This window comes from Acipenser ruthenus, chromosome 11 (assembly GCF_902713425.1).
Source record: "Acipenser ruthenus chromosome 11, fAciRut3.2 maternal haplotype, whole genome shotgun sequence".
NCBI lineage: Eukaryota > Metazoa > Chordata > Actinopteri > Acipenseriformes > Acipenseridae > Acipenser > Acipenser ruthenus.
This window is the reverse complement of record NC_081199.1, coordinates 41,827,378-41,842,304: the sequence shown is the minus strand read 5'-3', so window position 1 is coordinate 41,842,304 and position 14,927 is coordinate 41,827,378. Positions and strand designations below refer to the sequence as shown.

Sequence of the window (14,927 nt, the reverse complement as noted above, 5' to 3'; positions counted from 1 at the left end):
TGGTATAATTACAATTTTACCACATCAGCCTTTCAATGGAAATCGATTTAGCAACATTCATCGAGTTTCATTCAGAAACATTCATCGAGTTTCTCCTCCACGCCAGCAGAGGGAGTCATACGTTTTTTTTAACACCCATACAAATTCATACTAACTTCACATCTCTTCTTGTGTAACTTTCTAACCTTTAATCAGCACTCTATCCGCGCAGAGCCAGTGATTGAGGTTGGCGCTATGTCTGCTGCGATGTTTACCAGCAAAGCTTTTAAAAGTTCACTCCCGGCGTTAAAGAATCTGAGATTTGGAGTCAACACTAAACATTCCGCTGCTGTGGCTTTGAACTTCAGGTAACATTTGTACTTCTACTCCGCACGTACTAACTGCATCAGTTACGATGCAGTGTATGCTATTTGTTGTTGTTGATCTGGCATGAACATGTTTTCATATGTATAATAATTATTGACACCGACACTGTATTAGTAACTAAAAATGTGCCTCATTTTGCTGATCATATGTTACTGTCAGTTGTGGGGACAAAGTCGAACTCGTACGCAGTTTACCTTTGCCCTCCTTTTGCTTTCCTGAAAAAAAAAGTGTCACACAATGACAAACGGGAGTTTAAGGTTACTGACTGCGAGTCACTCCTTGAAGTTGTTTATAGATCGTTGTACACAAACATGTGGCGTATTTTAAAACGTTACCTCCCTGAACCTTGGATTTGAATATTAGATCATAAAGACACTTTGACCAATGTGGTCTACGTTACTTTGACAGGCTACTGCAACTCAAGAGCTGCTCTCCTGTCGTAGTCAAATCACCTTAACCCATTGCTGCCCAGCGCACAATATATATGACATTGAGAAAACAGACATTCAATACATATTGGAACATACTCAGTAACAGAGTTATCAGAGTTATACAAAAACAAAAAACGAGTAATTGAAATAAAAAGCAATCAATGATTGCACACATTAGAGAAAGCTAAGGGACCAATCCAAATGTAATTTGAAGTTACTTTCTCTTTAAAAAAATGATAATAATGATGAGATTCCCCTGTTGTTAAGCATGGTGTTGCTCAGAACCCCCTGTCTTCCTCCAGGCTGCAGCACACGCAGAGTCAGGATGAAGAAGGAAGGGCGTTCCGTCCAGAAACCTCGCTGGCCCGGAGCATGATGGACATCGGCACCAGGAGGGTGTTCTCGGAGGAGCACGACATCTTCAGACAGAGCGTGCGCCGCTTCTTCCAGGAGGAGGTGGCCCCTTTCCACCAGCAGTGTGTATCTGAGCGAGCCTTCGCAAACATTACAGGCTGGACACACCAGACAAGCATGCTTCCTGACCGTACACATACAGTCTAGTCTTTGGTTGTTTGATTATAAAATACGTTTTCTTAAGCATGCATTCTAGCCTGATGTGCGGTACATAATATTTTACATTGAGGTATTAAATTTATTTATTTATTTATTTATTTATTAGGTTTACTGTCTTGCATTAGGCTGCCTACGAAGCAGAGATATTGAGAGTTTGAAAGCCTTGCTGATTTTCCTGGTTTGAGTTTGCCAGTCTGGGTCACTCATTTAACTTGTACAGTAAGTGTGTTGCAGTCTGCTTTCCCTGAGCTCAGCGGTATCTCCTGTTTCCCCTTGGCAGGTGGGAGAAGGACGGACAGGTGAGTCGTGAACTCTGGGAGAAGGCTGGGCAGAACGGCCTGCTGGGAGTTAACATTCCAGAGGAACGTGGTGGAATCGGGGGGGACCTGCTGTCTGCTGCAGTGGTGTGGGAGGAGCAGTGAGTACAGCACGGACAGAACAGCTGGGCATTACAAATATAGAAATACAGAAATGGTATTGTTGTGTGTGGCGCGTGCACTGAATGGATATTGTAGGTTAAGTCAAGTGACTTTGCCATAAGCTCTAGAATCTGATATTGTGCCATACCGTCCTTCAGTACATAGAGGGCTTATATCTGTCGCACTGGCAGAGGCTTATCTTCCGCTCACTCTGATTTGTCACCTGCCATTTCGCATGCCCTGCCAGGATACTGCATGGCTATTTTAAACCAGACTGTAATGTATGCATGGCGTTGACATGTCTCTTTGTGTTTGCCAGGATGTATGTTAACTGCACTGGCCCAGGCTTCGCTCTGCACTCGGAGATAGTGATGCCCTACATCAGCAACTATGGCAGCAAGGAGCAGATAGAGCACTTCCTACCACTGATGACTGCAGGGAAGTGCATCGGAGCCATTGCCATGACCGAGCCGGGAGCAGGCAGGTAAGAAACAAGGGTGTGAGTGTGTATTAATGTAGAAAAAGGACAAGAGAAACTCCAGAAACCAAATTCATTTTATTTACCATTCCACTTGCACTTACATATGTATGTATGTAATGTTTAGCCAATACAATGGAAAGATTAATAATTCATAATTGTGTTATTGTATCAACTCAGGTTTCGGTCCTGATGTGCTACTCTGTATGTTGTGTAACAAGACAACAATGATCATTAATGATGGTATAACTAAAACAAGATAGGGGCACAATGGAAATTTAAGATCTAGCCAATCTAAATAAATTTTGATTATTTTTCTTATTCTTTATCTTGTTGTTGTGGTGTATGGCTATTTTGCAAGAAATAATAATCGCTGTTCCCTTTCAGTGACTTGCAGGGGGTCCGAACGTTTGCCAAGAAAGACGGCAGTGACTGGATTCTCAATGGCAGCAAGGTAGGCAACAAATGGAAAGCTTTCACTAGCTGGGCACTGAGAAAGGGGAGCATGTGTGTGGTACATCTGCATGGCTAATTCAGCTCCAGTCCAGGGGGTTTTCAGACAGTCAGTCTTCCGAATGAGACAGAATAGAGGGAGGAATTCCTATGGGCTCTAAACTGGAAGGGGATGACAGACAGACTGGTCACAAAAGGGGAGTGTGCTGTATTAAAGGGACAGGGAAGCGGCAGGACTTTGTGCGTTAAAGTTATTCATCAAGTGCTAAAGATAACATTTCCCACTCAAAAACACCCTTGTATTTATCGTACAATACAATAAAAGACTTCTAAAATGACGGCACCCGGCACTTCAATTGTGACGGATCTGCCATATTGACAGAGTTTTCCTGTGACGTCACTGGTTGGAGCGCTCGTATGGCAAATCTCACAAGAGCACTGGTGACTTTGAGGACCTAGAATCTACTGGTAAAAACTTTCTGTATGAATCTGAGCCAATCGTAGCGCGCCAAATAGGCCCTACTGAAACTGAAAGAAAGGATTGAGATTCCTGGGAATCTGATCCAGATAGTGAGAGAGATCCGGATCCTGACAGAACAGCACAGAGTTTCTGGTCCGGCTGCTGTAACTGTGCAGCAATGCCAACTCATGAGGAATGTGTTTGTTGTTTCGTAATTCCTCGCACACAGCACAGAATTCCCCCCTGCATCATGCAAAATGCCAGTTTTAAAATTGTGTCCCTGGATAGAGAGGTCCTGGATACTGCCCTGCTGCTTTTTACAGACATCTGAGCTGACACTGTACGACCTATCGCCAGCAGGTAGCCTGTGTTTGTGTTTCATAATTCTCGTACGCATTACATTATTATTACTATTATAATAATAACCTCCTTTCATAGATATCAAAAAATACATATAACAGATTTAATGTTTTAAATTGAGTAAATTGTTAATGTATTATTACTATTATTTTATTTATTATTATTATTTTTTACCATTTTTCCCCATGGGTATAGTTTCTTTCTCACGAAACGACACCGCTAAAGCCACCTCTTGTCCACCTTTGAATCTTTATTGTCACTCTGTATGTGGAAGCTTAAACATGCATGCATACTCGCTCTCCCTAGTCACCGCAAGTGCTGATCAAAAAATCTGCTTTGTACACAAACACCTTTTCATGATCCGGCTAAAAATGAGCCGGGATACAATCCTGTTTTTTGATCCCATTAGTACAACCGGCCCCAGGTCACTGATGCCACGTGCATTTACTTTACTATTGGACATTTGGAAGCTGGACAGGTCATGTAAAAACTACATGTAAATCATATATAAATGATATTGTACAAAATCATCATCAGTAAGTCACAATTGCAAAGCCTTGAATCTCATGTTAAAATGTGACATTTTTCAAACAATTTGCATGAGAGAAAACACTTACTTCACGTACTTCCCCCGCTGCCTTCTCCAACCAGTGACGTCACAGGAGCGATTTCCAGCAATGGCAGATTACAGTTTGATAGACCACGGAATTTAAACAGCTCGTTTGACATAGACCGATCGAAAACGATCAAAACAAAACTGAGATTACAGTATTTCCTATCCCCTTTAACAATGCAAGCTCAGGTGCTGTGTCTGTGTAATCTCCACCAGCCATGTGCATGTTGGGTATGTTTTGATTCTCAACCCTGCCTGTGCTTGTGGCGGCTCCCCCAGGTGTTCATTACCAACGGCTGGATGAGTGACGTGGTGATCGTGGTGGCTGTGACGGACCGCGAGGCTCGCACAGCAGCCCACGGCATCAGCCTCTTCCTGGTGGAGAATGGGATGAAGGGGTTTATCAAGGGGAGCAAGCTGGACAAGATCGGGTTAAAAGCACAGGTAAAGGGGTACACCATCTCCGTGAGATCCACTCATATTTCCACTTATTTTAATTGTATCTTTTGTGGATAGCACCATGCAACATTCAATGTATAGCACCTTTTGTGTAACCCCCCTTCCAAAAACTTAAAAGTAAAAAACAAAGGCAAATGAAACAAGAACAGGCAGGCAGCTAAGATGAAAACCAGGAAAGTAAATCAATACAAAAAAATGAAAAGGCCAAATCAAGCAGAACAAAAAGAAAGAGAGAAACTTTTCATTGCCCGTGGGTCTCTGAATTTAGCATTCTGTTTGTTTTGGCACATACTGTATTAAGAGTATGACTTTACTAGGCAAGCAATGTTTGATTCTTGGCACCATGAACCGTAGCCCTAGTGATCCTTTGTACCAGAAAAGAAGAGAAGCAGAGATTTAATCTAATATATGAAACAGGCAATCCCTGCTGACAGCTTTTAGAAACTGCTTTTGCTTGAATTTAATACCATCTAGACAATAAAACATGTGCTTTGCTTCTTGAATATATAATTATGTGATGACCAATTGGCACACAAGCTATGGCGCTCCGTTGCTGCATTCTTTTTGCAGTAGCTGCTTCATTCACAGCACATCAGCCCTTTCCCCTATCTTCTTTCAGGACACAGCAGAGTTGTTTTTCGAAGATGTCCGTCTCCCTGCCGATGCCCTCCTGGGACAAGTTAACAATGGTTTTTATTATCTCATGGCTGAGCTTCCTCAGGTAACATGTGAATGTCTTCCTTGGTCTAGAGAGCAGTAGAGCCCCATAGGGCTTATTACCAGTATAGTCATTCATTTAAAATCCGGCATGCTTTCTCGGTACTTGGTACCCTTGTATAAGTTTCCCATAGTAAAAGCATAGCCAAGTGCAATAAAGCATAGTGAAAGCATGGTAAAGCATCAGTAAGTATTGTAAAGACCAACAAGTTATGTCAAAGCATATTAAAAAACATAGCAAACCAGGGTAAACTATGGTAAATGCATAGTATACCCATGGTAAAAGCATGGTAATACTGCAAAAAGGGTAGACCTGCAGTGGAGAATACCTGCTGGTTTCCAAGATATCCCTATTTGCAGGGCATATATAAACAGTTTGTTTAAGGAAGTGTTAGCTGTGTTTGTGTTATTCTAATACCTACCTTGATACATGGTGACAAGCAGTTTGTGTCTGTGATACTGTGACGTACCAAAACCCTCAGCAGCATTCTGATTTATTTTCTCACCCGAGTTCTGGATCTTGGTGAGAAACAAAATGTAACTTTTGCGTTGTGATTGTCACTCTCCAGTTTACTTCTTACAATCCGTTCTCCTCCAGCCCGCTTCACTGTAGCTTTTCCCAACAGGAGCGTCTTCTGATTGCTGACATGGCTCTTGCCAGCTGTGAGTTCATGTTTGAAGAAACAAGAAACTACGTCAAACAAAGGAAGGCCTTCGGCAAGACCATTGCACACTTACAGGTAAGGGGCACCTTGGCGTTTCCTCTACACCACGTGTGTGATGAGAACTTGGCGTTTCCTCTACACCGCGTGTGTGATGAGACCTTGGCGTTTCCTCTACACCGCGTGTGTGATGAGACCTTGGCGTTTCCTCTACACCGCGTGTGTGATGAGACCTTGGCGTTTCCTCTACACCGCGTGCGTGATGAGACCTTGGCGTTTCCTCTACACCACGTGTGTGATGAGACCTTGGCGTTTCCTCTACACCGCGTGTGTGATGAGACCTTGGCGTTTCCTCTACACCGCGTGTGTGATGAGACCTTGGCGTTTCCTCTACACCGCGTGTGTGATGAGACCTTGGCGTTTCCTCTACACCGCGTGTGTGATGAGACCTTGGCGTTTCCTCTACACCGCGTGTGTGATGAGACCTTGCTGTCATCGGTAGCCAAGTTAAAACATTCCTGACATGAATCTGGCTTAACCCTTTGCAGTCCATTTATTAAGTGCGCGTCGGGTCCAATTCATTTTCACATGCGCAGTTAATTTTAGACGCGCTGTTTAAAAGTATTTTTTTTCACAGTCAAACGGGTTTAAAAGGCCCTACATATCAACAAAGCACTCACTAGGCATCTCCAGCCCCACCCCACCCTTTCGTTCGCTATCGCTTTCACATATGCTAAGAAATAAATAATAATAATAATAATAGTCGTACATACCGGTCGATCATCTCCGGATCACTCGTTTTATCACCAAACTCCTCAATAATGCAATCCAAGTCATTATTTTATTACTATAACATCTCAAAAAAGCTCTGCAAATGTCCTTGATAGTCTCTGTGCGCTGATACAGTAACAGCCAGCTTGTTTCCTTATGACCGCCCATATGGGATGCCAGGGGCAGGTATGACTAATCATGAGATACGCCTTTTTTTTTTTTTTATCGGCTTGTCTCGGCTCCTGTCGCTCCCACTCGGCCATTGAATGGTTTTCTCGACTGTTCCGGAGAAAAAACGACTAGAAACCCGTTTTTTGCGTTTTTTTGATGATGTCGGACAGGGTCCGACAATGGACCGGATAGGAATAATTGCAATGTCGGACCAGGTCCGACAATGGACCGCAAAGGGTTAATACATCTGGGTAATCTGCTCAACAGTGGAGTTATGTTGATTGAATGTAATATAGCCCTGTATTTGCAATACAGTGTATAACATAGTTACTTAACAGCACATGCTTTGTCATTTTAAAAAAAAAAAAAAAAAAAAAAAAAGAACTACTTGGGTCAGTATTTCTTATAACCCTGTTGGACATCACTAAATTGTAGCATTATATTATGATAAAAACATACCGGCTTAGCTTTGTGTATCTGATTGTCATTAGATGGAAAAGAGGTGCTAATCACATAACAGGTAAGTAATATTTCTGTCAAATAAAAATGACCAAGTGCAAGTGGATAAGCAAGTTGCAAAGAGTTATATTGGTAAGTGTTTGTAGTTGCTGATGCTGACTTGAATTGCTTTGGTGCCTGCGTGTCAGTGGTGGTGTCACAGCCCCTTTAGCTAGTGTTGGGTGCCTGGTTCTTGCAGGTGCAGTGTGTTAGCGTGGGGGGGTTGTTTTATCTCACTGTTTCTTGCAGGTGCAGTGTGTTAGCGTGGGGGGTTGTTTTATCTCGCTGTTTCTTGCAGGTGCAGTGTGTTAGCGTGGGGGGGTTGTTTTATCTCACTGGTTCTTGCAGGTGCAGTGTGTTAGCGTGGGGGGGTTGTTTTATCTCTGTTTCTTGCAGGTGCAGTGTGTTAGTGTGGGGGGTTGTTTTATCTCGCTGTTTCTTGCAGGTGCAGTGTGTTAGCGTGGGGGGGGGTTGTTTTATCTCACTGGTTCTTGCAGGTGCAGTGTGTTAGCGTGGGGGGGTTGTTTTATCTCACTGGTTCTTGCAGGTGCAGTGTGTTAGCGTGGGGGGGTTGTTTTATCTCACTGGTTCTTGCAGGTGCAGTGTGTTAGCGTGGGGGGGTTGTTTTATCTCGCTGTTTCTTGCAGGTGCAGTGTGTTAGCGTGGGGGGGTTGTTTTATCTCACTGGTTCTTGCAGGTGCAGTGTGTTAGCGTGGGGGGGTTGTTTTATCTCTGTTTCTTGCAGGTGCAGTGTGTTAGTGTGGGGGGTTGTTTTATCTCGCTGTTTCTTGCAGGTGCAGTGTGTTAGCGTGGGGGGGGGTTGTTTTATCTCACTGGTTCTTGCAGGTGCAGTGTGTTAGCGTGGGGGGGTTGTTTTATCTCTGTTTCTTGCAGGTGCAGTGTGTTAGTGGGGGGGTTGTTTTATCTCGCTGTTTCTTGCAGGTGCAGTGTGTTAGCGTGGGGGGGGGTTGTTTTATCTCACTGGTTCTTGCAGGTGCAGTGTGTTAGCGTGGGGGGGTTGTTTTATCTCTGTTTCTTGCAGGTGCAGTGTGTTAGTGTGGGGGGTTGTTTTATCTCGCTGTTTCTTGCAGGTGCAGTGTGTTAGCGTGGGGGGGTTGTTTTATCTCGCTGTTTCTTGCAGGTGCAGTGTGTTAGCGTGGGGGGGTTGTTTTATCTCTGTTTCTTGCAGGTGCAGTGTGTTAGTGTGGGGGGTTGTTTTATCTCACTGTTTCTTGCAGGTGCAGTGTAGCGTGGGGGTGTTGTTTTATCTCACTGTTTCTTGCAGGTGCAGTGTGTTAGCGTGGGGGGGTTGTTTTATCTCACTGGTTCTTGCAGGTGCAGTGTGTTAGCGTGGGGGGGTTGTTTTATCTCACTGGTTCTTGCAGGTGCAGTGTGTTAGCGTGGGGGGGTTGTTTTATCTCACTGTTTCTTGCAGGTGCAGTGTGTTAGCGTGGGGGGGTTGTTTTATCTCACTGTTTCTTGCAGGTGCAGTGTAGCGTGGGGGTGTTGTTTTATCTCACTGGTTCTTGCAGGTGCAGTGTGTTAGCGTGGGGGTGTTGTTTTATCTCACTGTTTCTTGCAGGTGCCGTGTGTTAGCATGGGGGGGGTTGTTTTATCTCACTGTTTCTTGCAGGTGCATTGTGTTTTTTTTGTTTTGTTTTATTTTACTGCTTTGAGAACAAGTTCAGTAATCAATCTAGATTCATACTTGTTGGCTACTCACTTTGTGATGTCTGTGTGAATTGTATTATAGAAAAAACATTTTTTTTTTTTTCCTACCTTATGAATCGGGGAGGAAATTCATTTTTTTTCATTGATAGTATCTCAATTACTTGATTGATCTAGTAATTATTGTAATGAACAAAAACATATGAATTTGTTGATAAATTTTTCCCTGTTGTTGGATCAAGATTAGGAGGACCTATGGGGATAAACCAGACTACAGCAGTCCTTTCAGCATGCTGTACACTTCCTTACCCAGGGTTTTTCAAGCTGTAACAGCTGCATTTTAAATATAACCCAGCTGCCTGTTGTGTTTCCTGCAGACTGTGCAGCACAAGCTGGCGGAGTTGAAGACGGAGATCTGTGTGGGACGCTCCTTCGTGGACAGCTGTTTGCAGCTGCACTCAGAGAAGAAGCTGGACTCCTCCACTGCCTCCATGGCAAAGTACTGGTAAGAAGACACGGTGACATCAAATTGGACTGTAATTTACCAAATGTGAATCCTTTACTAATTCACTGATTTCAATATTCCACAGTTTTTTTATGTGTTAATCAGATAGTGAAATAAATACTCGTACTTATTTTAGAACTGTTGTTCTCCAATTAGAAAGGAGACCACAAGACTGATCAACAGACTAAAAGAGGAGCCCAACTAAAACTAAAACAAAACAAGTAAGACAAGATAACTGCATTTATAATACAAGGCTGAGTTCACAAATCCCAATTAGCACTAATCTTGGACTACTTGACCTAAATCAACATTGGGAAGTGCAAGATTAGTACTAATCAGCCTTTTATTATAATAGTAATCTCGGTTTACTTGTTTGTTTTAGCTGCTTTAGTGAAAAGCTTTTTAGTTGTTCCAGTGTTGATGAGGTGAACTCTTCTCTTTCCCTTCAGGGCTTCTGATCTGCAGAACAGAGTGGCCACACAGTGCGTGCAGCTGCATGGAGGCTGGGGCTACATGGCAGAGTACCCCATTGCCAAGTAAGTGCTGGAGTCACTCCCTGATACTCATATCAGCTGCATTCACACCTACCGTGCAAGACTATGGGTTGTCTCCTAAATACTCATTGAACTTGACAAGGATAAAACAATAAATTCTTGCAGTAGATTGAAAATTGGTTTTCCAACATGTTCTGCCTTGCAACTCTTTAAACATGAAGTTAAGCGTGTGTGTGTGTGCGCGTGTGTGTGTACTCCAAAATACCATGACAATAATGTACCATACATTTCCTCTGTACATTTTAATTTAGCCAGTTTGTTATCTAGCAAAGTCTAAAACTAACCAGCAGAGGGCAGTGCAGAGGAATATATGACTAATAGGAGTCAGGAGGGGATTAGGGAGATCTGATAAATGGGGATTAAGTAATGGGAAATTAAGAGCTAGACCAGATGGGATGAGGTGGCTAATCTAGTAGGCTCCAGATGAAAAAGATCACATCCAAGCTTTCAAACAATTTCATCAGACGGGTAGTTCAAAAATATGTTTTTAAAAAAAAAACGGACAGCTGGGCTAACAGTAATGCAAATGTATGATTGTTTCCAACATGCTTGATTTTATACCGCTGAGGATGGTTTTCAAACATGCTCTTAATTTCTGTAGTTTAAGATATTGAAATTGTCTGTGGCACAAGTTAATACAATCAAGAAGATGAATGTCTTCTTGTGCTGAATTGCCCTTCGCATGTGAAAGCGTTATGCAGCACAGCACTTGAAGCCATCACAATGAAAGCGCTTGTTTCATCCCCTGCCTCTCTTGATTGTCCCTCTTCCCTTACAGAGCCTTCGTGGATTCCCGTGTCCAGCCCATCTACGGAGGCACCAATGAGATCATGAAGGAGCTGATTGCAAGAACTATCGTCAGCAGCAAGTGAGAGCGAGGCGAGCCGGGGATTTCAGAGGGCTTCCATTCTGTGCCTTATTTGCACTTCCAAATTTACTGCCTGAACTTCAGGTTTTACACCAACACAAAGCATTTCACCTCCAGGACTCCTCTCTTCATCCCAGTCTTGTGACAAATCAGTGATCACCTAGCCCTCAAAGGAAGCGTATATAAAATAATACACATCACTTCCCTCTTGCAGTTCCAACTGTTGTTTGCTTATTGGAGGCAGGGGAAAAATAGGAAATTCTACAAATCAGCATAGGAATGTTAAATATAGCACTTGGTTACAGTTGCACTTCGTAGATTTCTACCTCCTTGAAGTTCCAAAACAACTTCTTGATAAACCTCTTGAGGTTGTGAAGCATCTTGCAGGTTGAGACATACTGGGCTACATTCTCAAAGCTCTTTACTCCAAATCATATTTAGCTCGCTTATTTCAGAGAGGAAAAACCCCTAATAAAGTGAACAAATCAGAAATAAACAACTCAGACATCTGAATTAGGTGTTTGTTTACAGGCACGGGTTGTTATTAAATTTGTTTTAGAGCTGTAATTGTTTTTTTTTCCTTTGAGAAAATTGAGCTAATGATGATCTGGAGTAAATAATTTTATGGGTCTGGCCCACTGTGTATTAGTTTATCTCGGGACTGAAGGCCGCCACACACCAGACGCGATGTGATTTTTCATTGGACAACAAGACACTTTTGCAGCGACATGACCATGCAAACTAGAAGCGACACAGAGGCAATGCGACAGGTTTGAAAACTGCCAGATCAATAAAACTATAAAAAAAAGCCCTATTGACAAAACTACGATCAAGACTGGTACATACTCGTCAACATGATGTTGTAATTATGAGTGCCTTCTCTGACGGTATTTCAACATGTGATAATAAATCGTACATACCAGGCTTATGCAGTGCCTTCACAATAGACTCCCATAGATTACCTTTGAAATGTGTTATCTTTAGAATTGCGATGATCTTTGATGAAAGAAAGGGTATTTTTCCATGGCAAGTATTCTTGTTTCCTCCGTCATTTTTGATAATGCTTCACCCTGCTGAACCCTGTGCATTGAAGCTGTTCTCTGATTGCTCTGTCATTTTGGATAATGCTTCACCCTGCTGAACCATGTGCATTGAAGCTGTTCTGTGGTTGCTCTGTCATTTTGGATAATGCTTCACCCTGCTGAACCATGTGCATTGAAGCTGTTCTGATTGGTAAATTCCATAATTTTCGCTCGACAAATTGCAAAAAAATAGGATTCAATTGTATTGATTTCGCGTCTCCCTGGTGTTGGCCCCTGTGGTGTGACAGTTTCGCTTGTCACATCGTGTCTGGTGTGTTTTTACTGTGCAAAAACCTTTAGTAAATCCAACAATTCATGTCAAAATAGGCAGAGACTAAATTGCATGCAACAACATCTCTTTAATGTCTTGGACATTATCAATACATTGCCTATACAAATAAAAAAAAAGAAAACTTCAAGAAACAGACTAATAATCCAACTAAAATACCTTATGTATGGGTAAAATCAAGATATTAAACAGACAACTGTGGGGGGCAGGGTGTGATAGAGATAAATTCCCATCAGAATGAAATAAAAAAAAAAAAAAAAAGGAATTAAGAAATGAGGTATTTTGCACACCTCTGCAATGCCTCGACTCCATTGAGCTAAAATGATTTGTTTGTTGTTAAATATAGGAAGGTGTCCTTTGTCTGCTGTTAGTATGATTCATGGTGGTAGCAGCTGGTACAGTGGAAGTGTTTTAATCTTGCTTGAGAGCAATATTCTTTTTTTTTTACAGTTTCTTAACTGAATAAGGCTTAACTTTTTTTGCAGTGCCATACATGTATGTAATAGGAATCTATAATATCTCATGTATAAAAGAGAAGAAAGATGCATTTCATTTTTTACTGTTTTATAAAATGAAATGATGCCTTTTTAAAATAAAGGTTTGTGACTGTTTAAATATGTGAATTGTTTAGTTGCAGCATTACAACATTGCAGTCACATTGCAGTTTTATTTAACATTGTCTAGATTGAATATTGTACTTTTGCCCATTGAATTGTACTTGGGTCCCTATAAACTGCAATATTAAAAGCACCAAACAAAATGGTATTGACAGTCTCTTCTGCTTTCTCCAACACACCTAAACAACAGTATGAATATCAAGGTCTGGAGTCACAATATGTCTAGGGCAATTTAGTGTCACAGATCTGGATTCAGTGACTAAATTAATTGTATCTGGTTTGTTTGCGAATCAGTCACTTATTCATTTGTACCACAGTGGAAACAGGGTTAAAGGTGATCCCTTTTCCTAAGCGGGTGAGTCATTGACTGGGCAGATCCAGGGTTTTTGAGTCTGTTACCGTACCTTCTGCAGTCTTCATAGGTCAGGCTTGGGCACATTGATGGAATTTTGAGGGGAAACTGATTAACCTCACAGGGTGCATACACTCCAAACATATAATTGACACATGGATTGATTGTAGAACATCAGGTTCTAAACTATCAAAGGTTCTCACAGTCTCGCTCATTGTTTTTCAAATGCTATACATAATTGTATGTTTAATTTGTGGCATGCCATGTCAAACAGGTTTTTCGAACCACTATCTCATTGCAAATCTAGCACAGATTTTTTTTTTTTCTTTTTCACAAAGGCATATTATTATTATAAACCAGATTGGTATTATCGTTTACATTTTGCTTGCTTTTCTGTGTATGCAGCACCTATATTTATAATTTCTATAGATTTAAACACCACACGTACATTACCTGCATATTGTTTCCCTCAAGAAAGATTGTAGTTGTTTTGTATCACTCATTTAACATATCTACATTTTTGGAACAACTCATCTAAACAAAACCCCCAATAAACAGTACTTTCCGATCCTTGAATCATTCATCTATAATGAGTGAGATTATCTGGTGCAGCATTAGGGTTAATATCTTTAGATTGCTCACTGACAGAATGCCAAGTTTACTGTTCAGTCTCCAAGTAGAATCTTTCAGATTTTATTATGAAAACTTAAAGACTATTTATTTCATGTGTTGTTACTGTGTGAACTTTGAGACTTGGAATATAAAATACAGGACTCTCCTACACCCTCTGCCGTCACTCATCCTTTTGTTCTTGTACTCGGTTGTTTTGCATAATTGCTGTCAGGTTGCATTAAATATATTTATGCTGCACTGCACTAGACAACATGAAACTTATTTAGAGGAATCCATTATTTTAAATAATGGAGTTTTGTATAATTTAGTGGCTTCATCACTTGATAACCCATAAACGACATAAGGGGAGCGTATGGTCATAACAACCATTCAAGAACCTGCAACATGTTGCTGTGCCCTGCTTGTGGCTGTTTATTGTGATAGATGACACACACAGCTCTATTATGATACAATGTGTCATGATTCCCCGGTACACAATGAAACTGCACCGAACTTTTAAGACTAAAGCTGTTTAATTTGACAACATTGAAACACGCGTGGGTTCCCAGAGAACAAACCACTAGGCAGATACTTCAATATCCATTTCCTAAGACCAGTCTAGTGCCTGTCTTGTTATATTATCAATCATTAAGTAATATGGTCAACCACTAATTAAATATAAAAAGAGAAAATACTTTTATTCCATTACTGTGTATGTGTTTTCTGCGTTTAGAAGAATATCCACATATTTATTAGTTTTTCACTTTCCTTTGTGCCAGGTATAAGTCAGATAAAACTCCCTCACGTAATAATAAATATATAACATGTATTTAAAATAAATGGTTAAATGGCTATTTTATAACCTGTGTTTGACTCCTCTTTACTGGACAGCAGCCACAATATAAAACCGCATGGCTTGGAACCAATAATTACAAGCGAGTTCCCGCCC

General features: G+C 41.4%; 1 protein-coding gene across 1 annotated transcript; it reads left to right on the top strand.

The window, feature by feature from the left end:
* The first annotated feature begins 165 nt into the window (after nt 1-165).
* acadl (acyl-CoA dehydrogenase long chain) lies at nt 166-13,162 on the top strand. Its single transcript, XM_034045199.3, has 11 exons — nt 166-347; nt 1,100-1,273; nt 1,651-1,788; nt 2,109-2,273; nt 2,655-2,721; nt 4,433-4,597; nt 5,232-5,333; nt 5,956-6,069; nt 9,477-9,604; nt 10,054-10,140; nt 10,937-13,162. The coding sequence occupies exons 1-11, from the start codon at nt 235-237 to the stop codon at nt 11,028-11,030; spliced, it is 1,347 nt and encodes a 448-aa protein (XP_033901090.1). The 5' UTR covers nt 166-234; the 3' UTR covers nt 11,031-13,162.
* The last annotated feature ends 1,765 nt before the right edge of the window (nt 13,163-14,927 follow it).

Bases quoted from the DNA above. Each gene is read 5' to 3' on its own strand.
- acadl (XM_034045199.3), top strand. From the start codon at position 235: ATGTCTGCTGCGATGTTTACCAGCAAAGCTTTTAAAAGTTCACTCCCG. The intron at 2,722-4,432 runs GTAGGCAACAAA...CGGCTCCCCCAG, and splicing joins GGATTCTCAATGGCAGCAAG to GTGTTCATTACCAACGGCTG. The intron at 5,334-5,955 runs GTAACATGTGAA...TTTTCCCAACAG, and splicing joins TCATGGCTGAGCTTCCTCAG to GAGCGTCTTCTGATTGCTGA.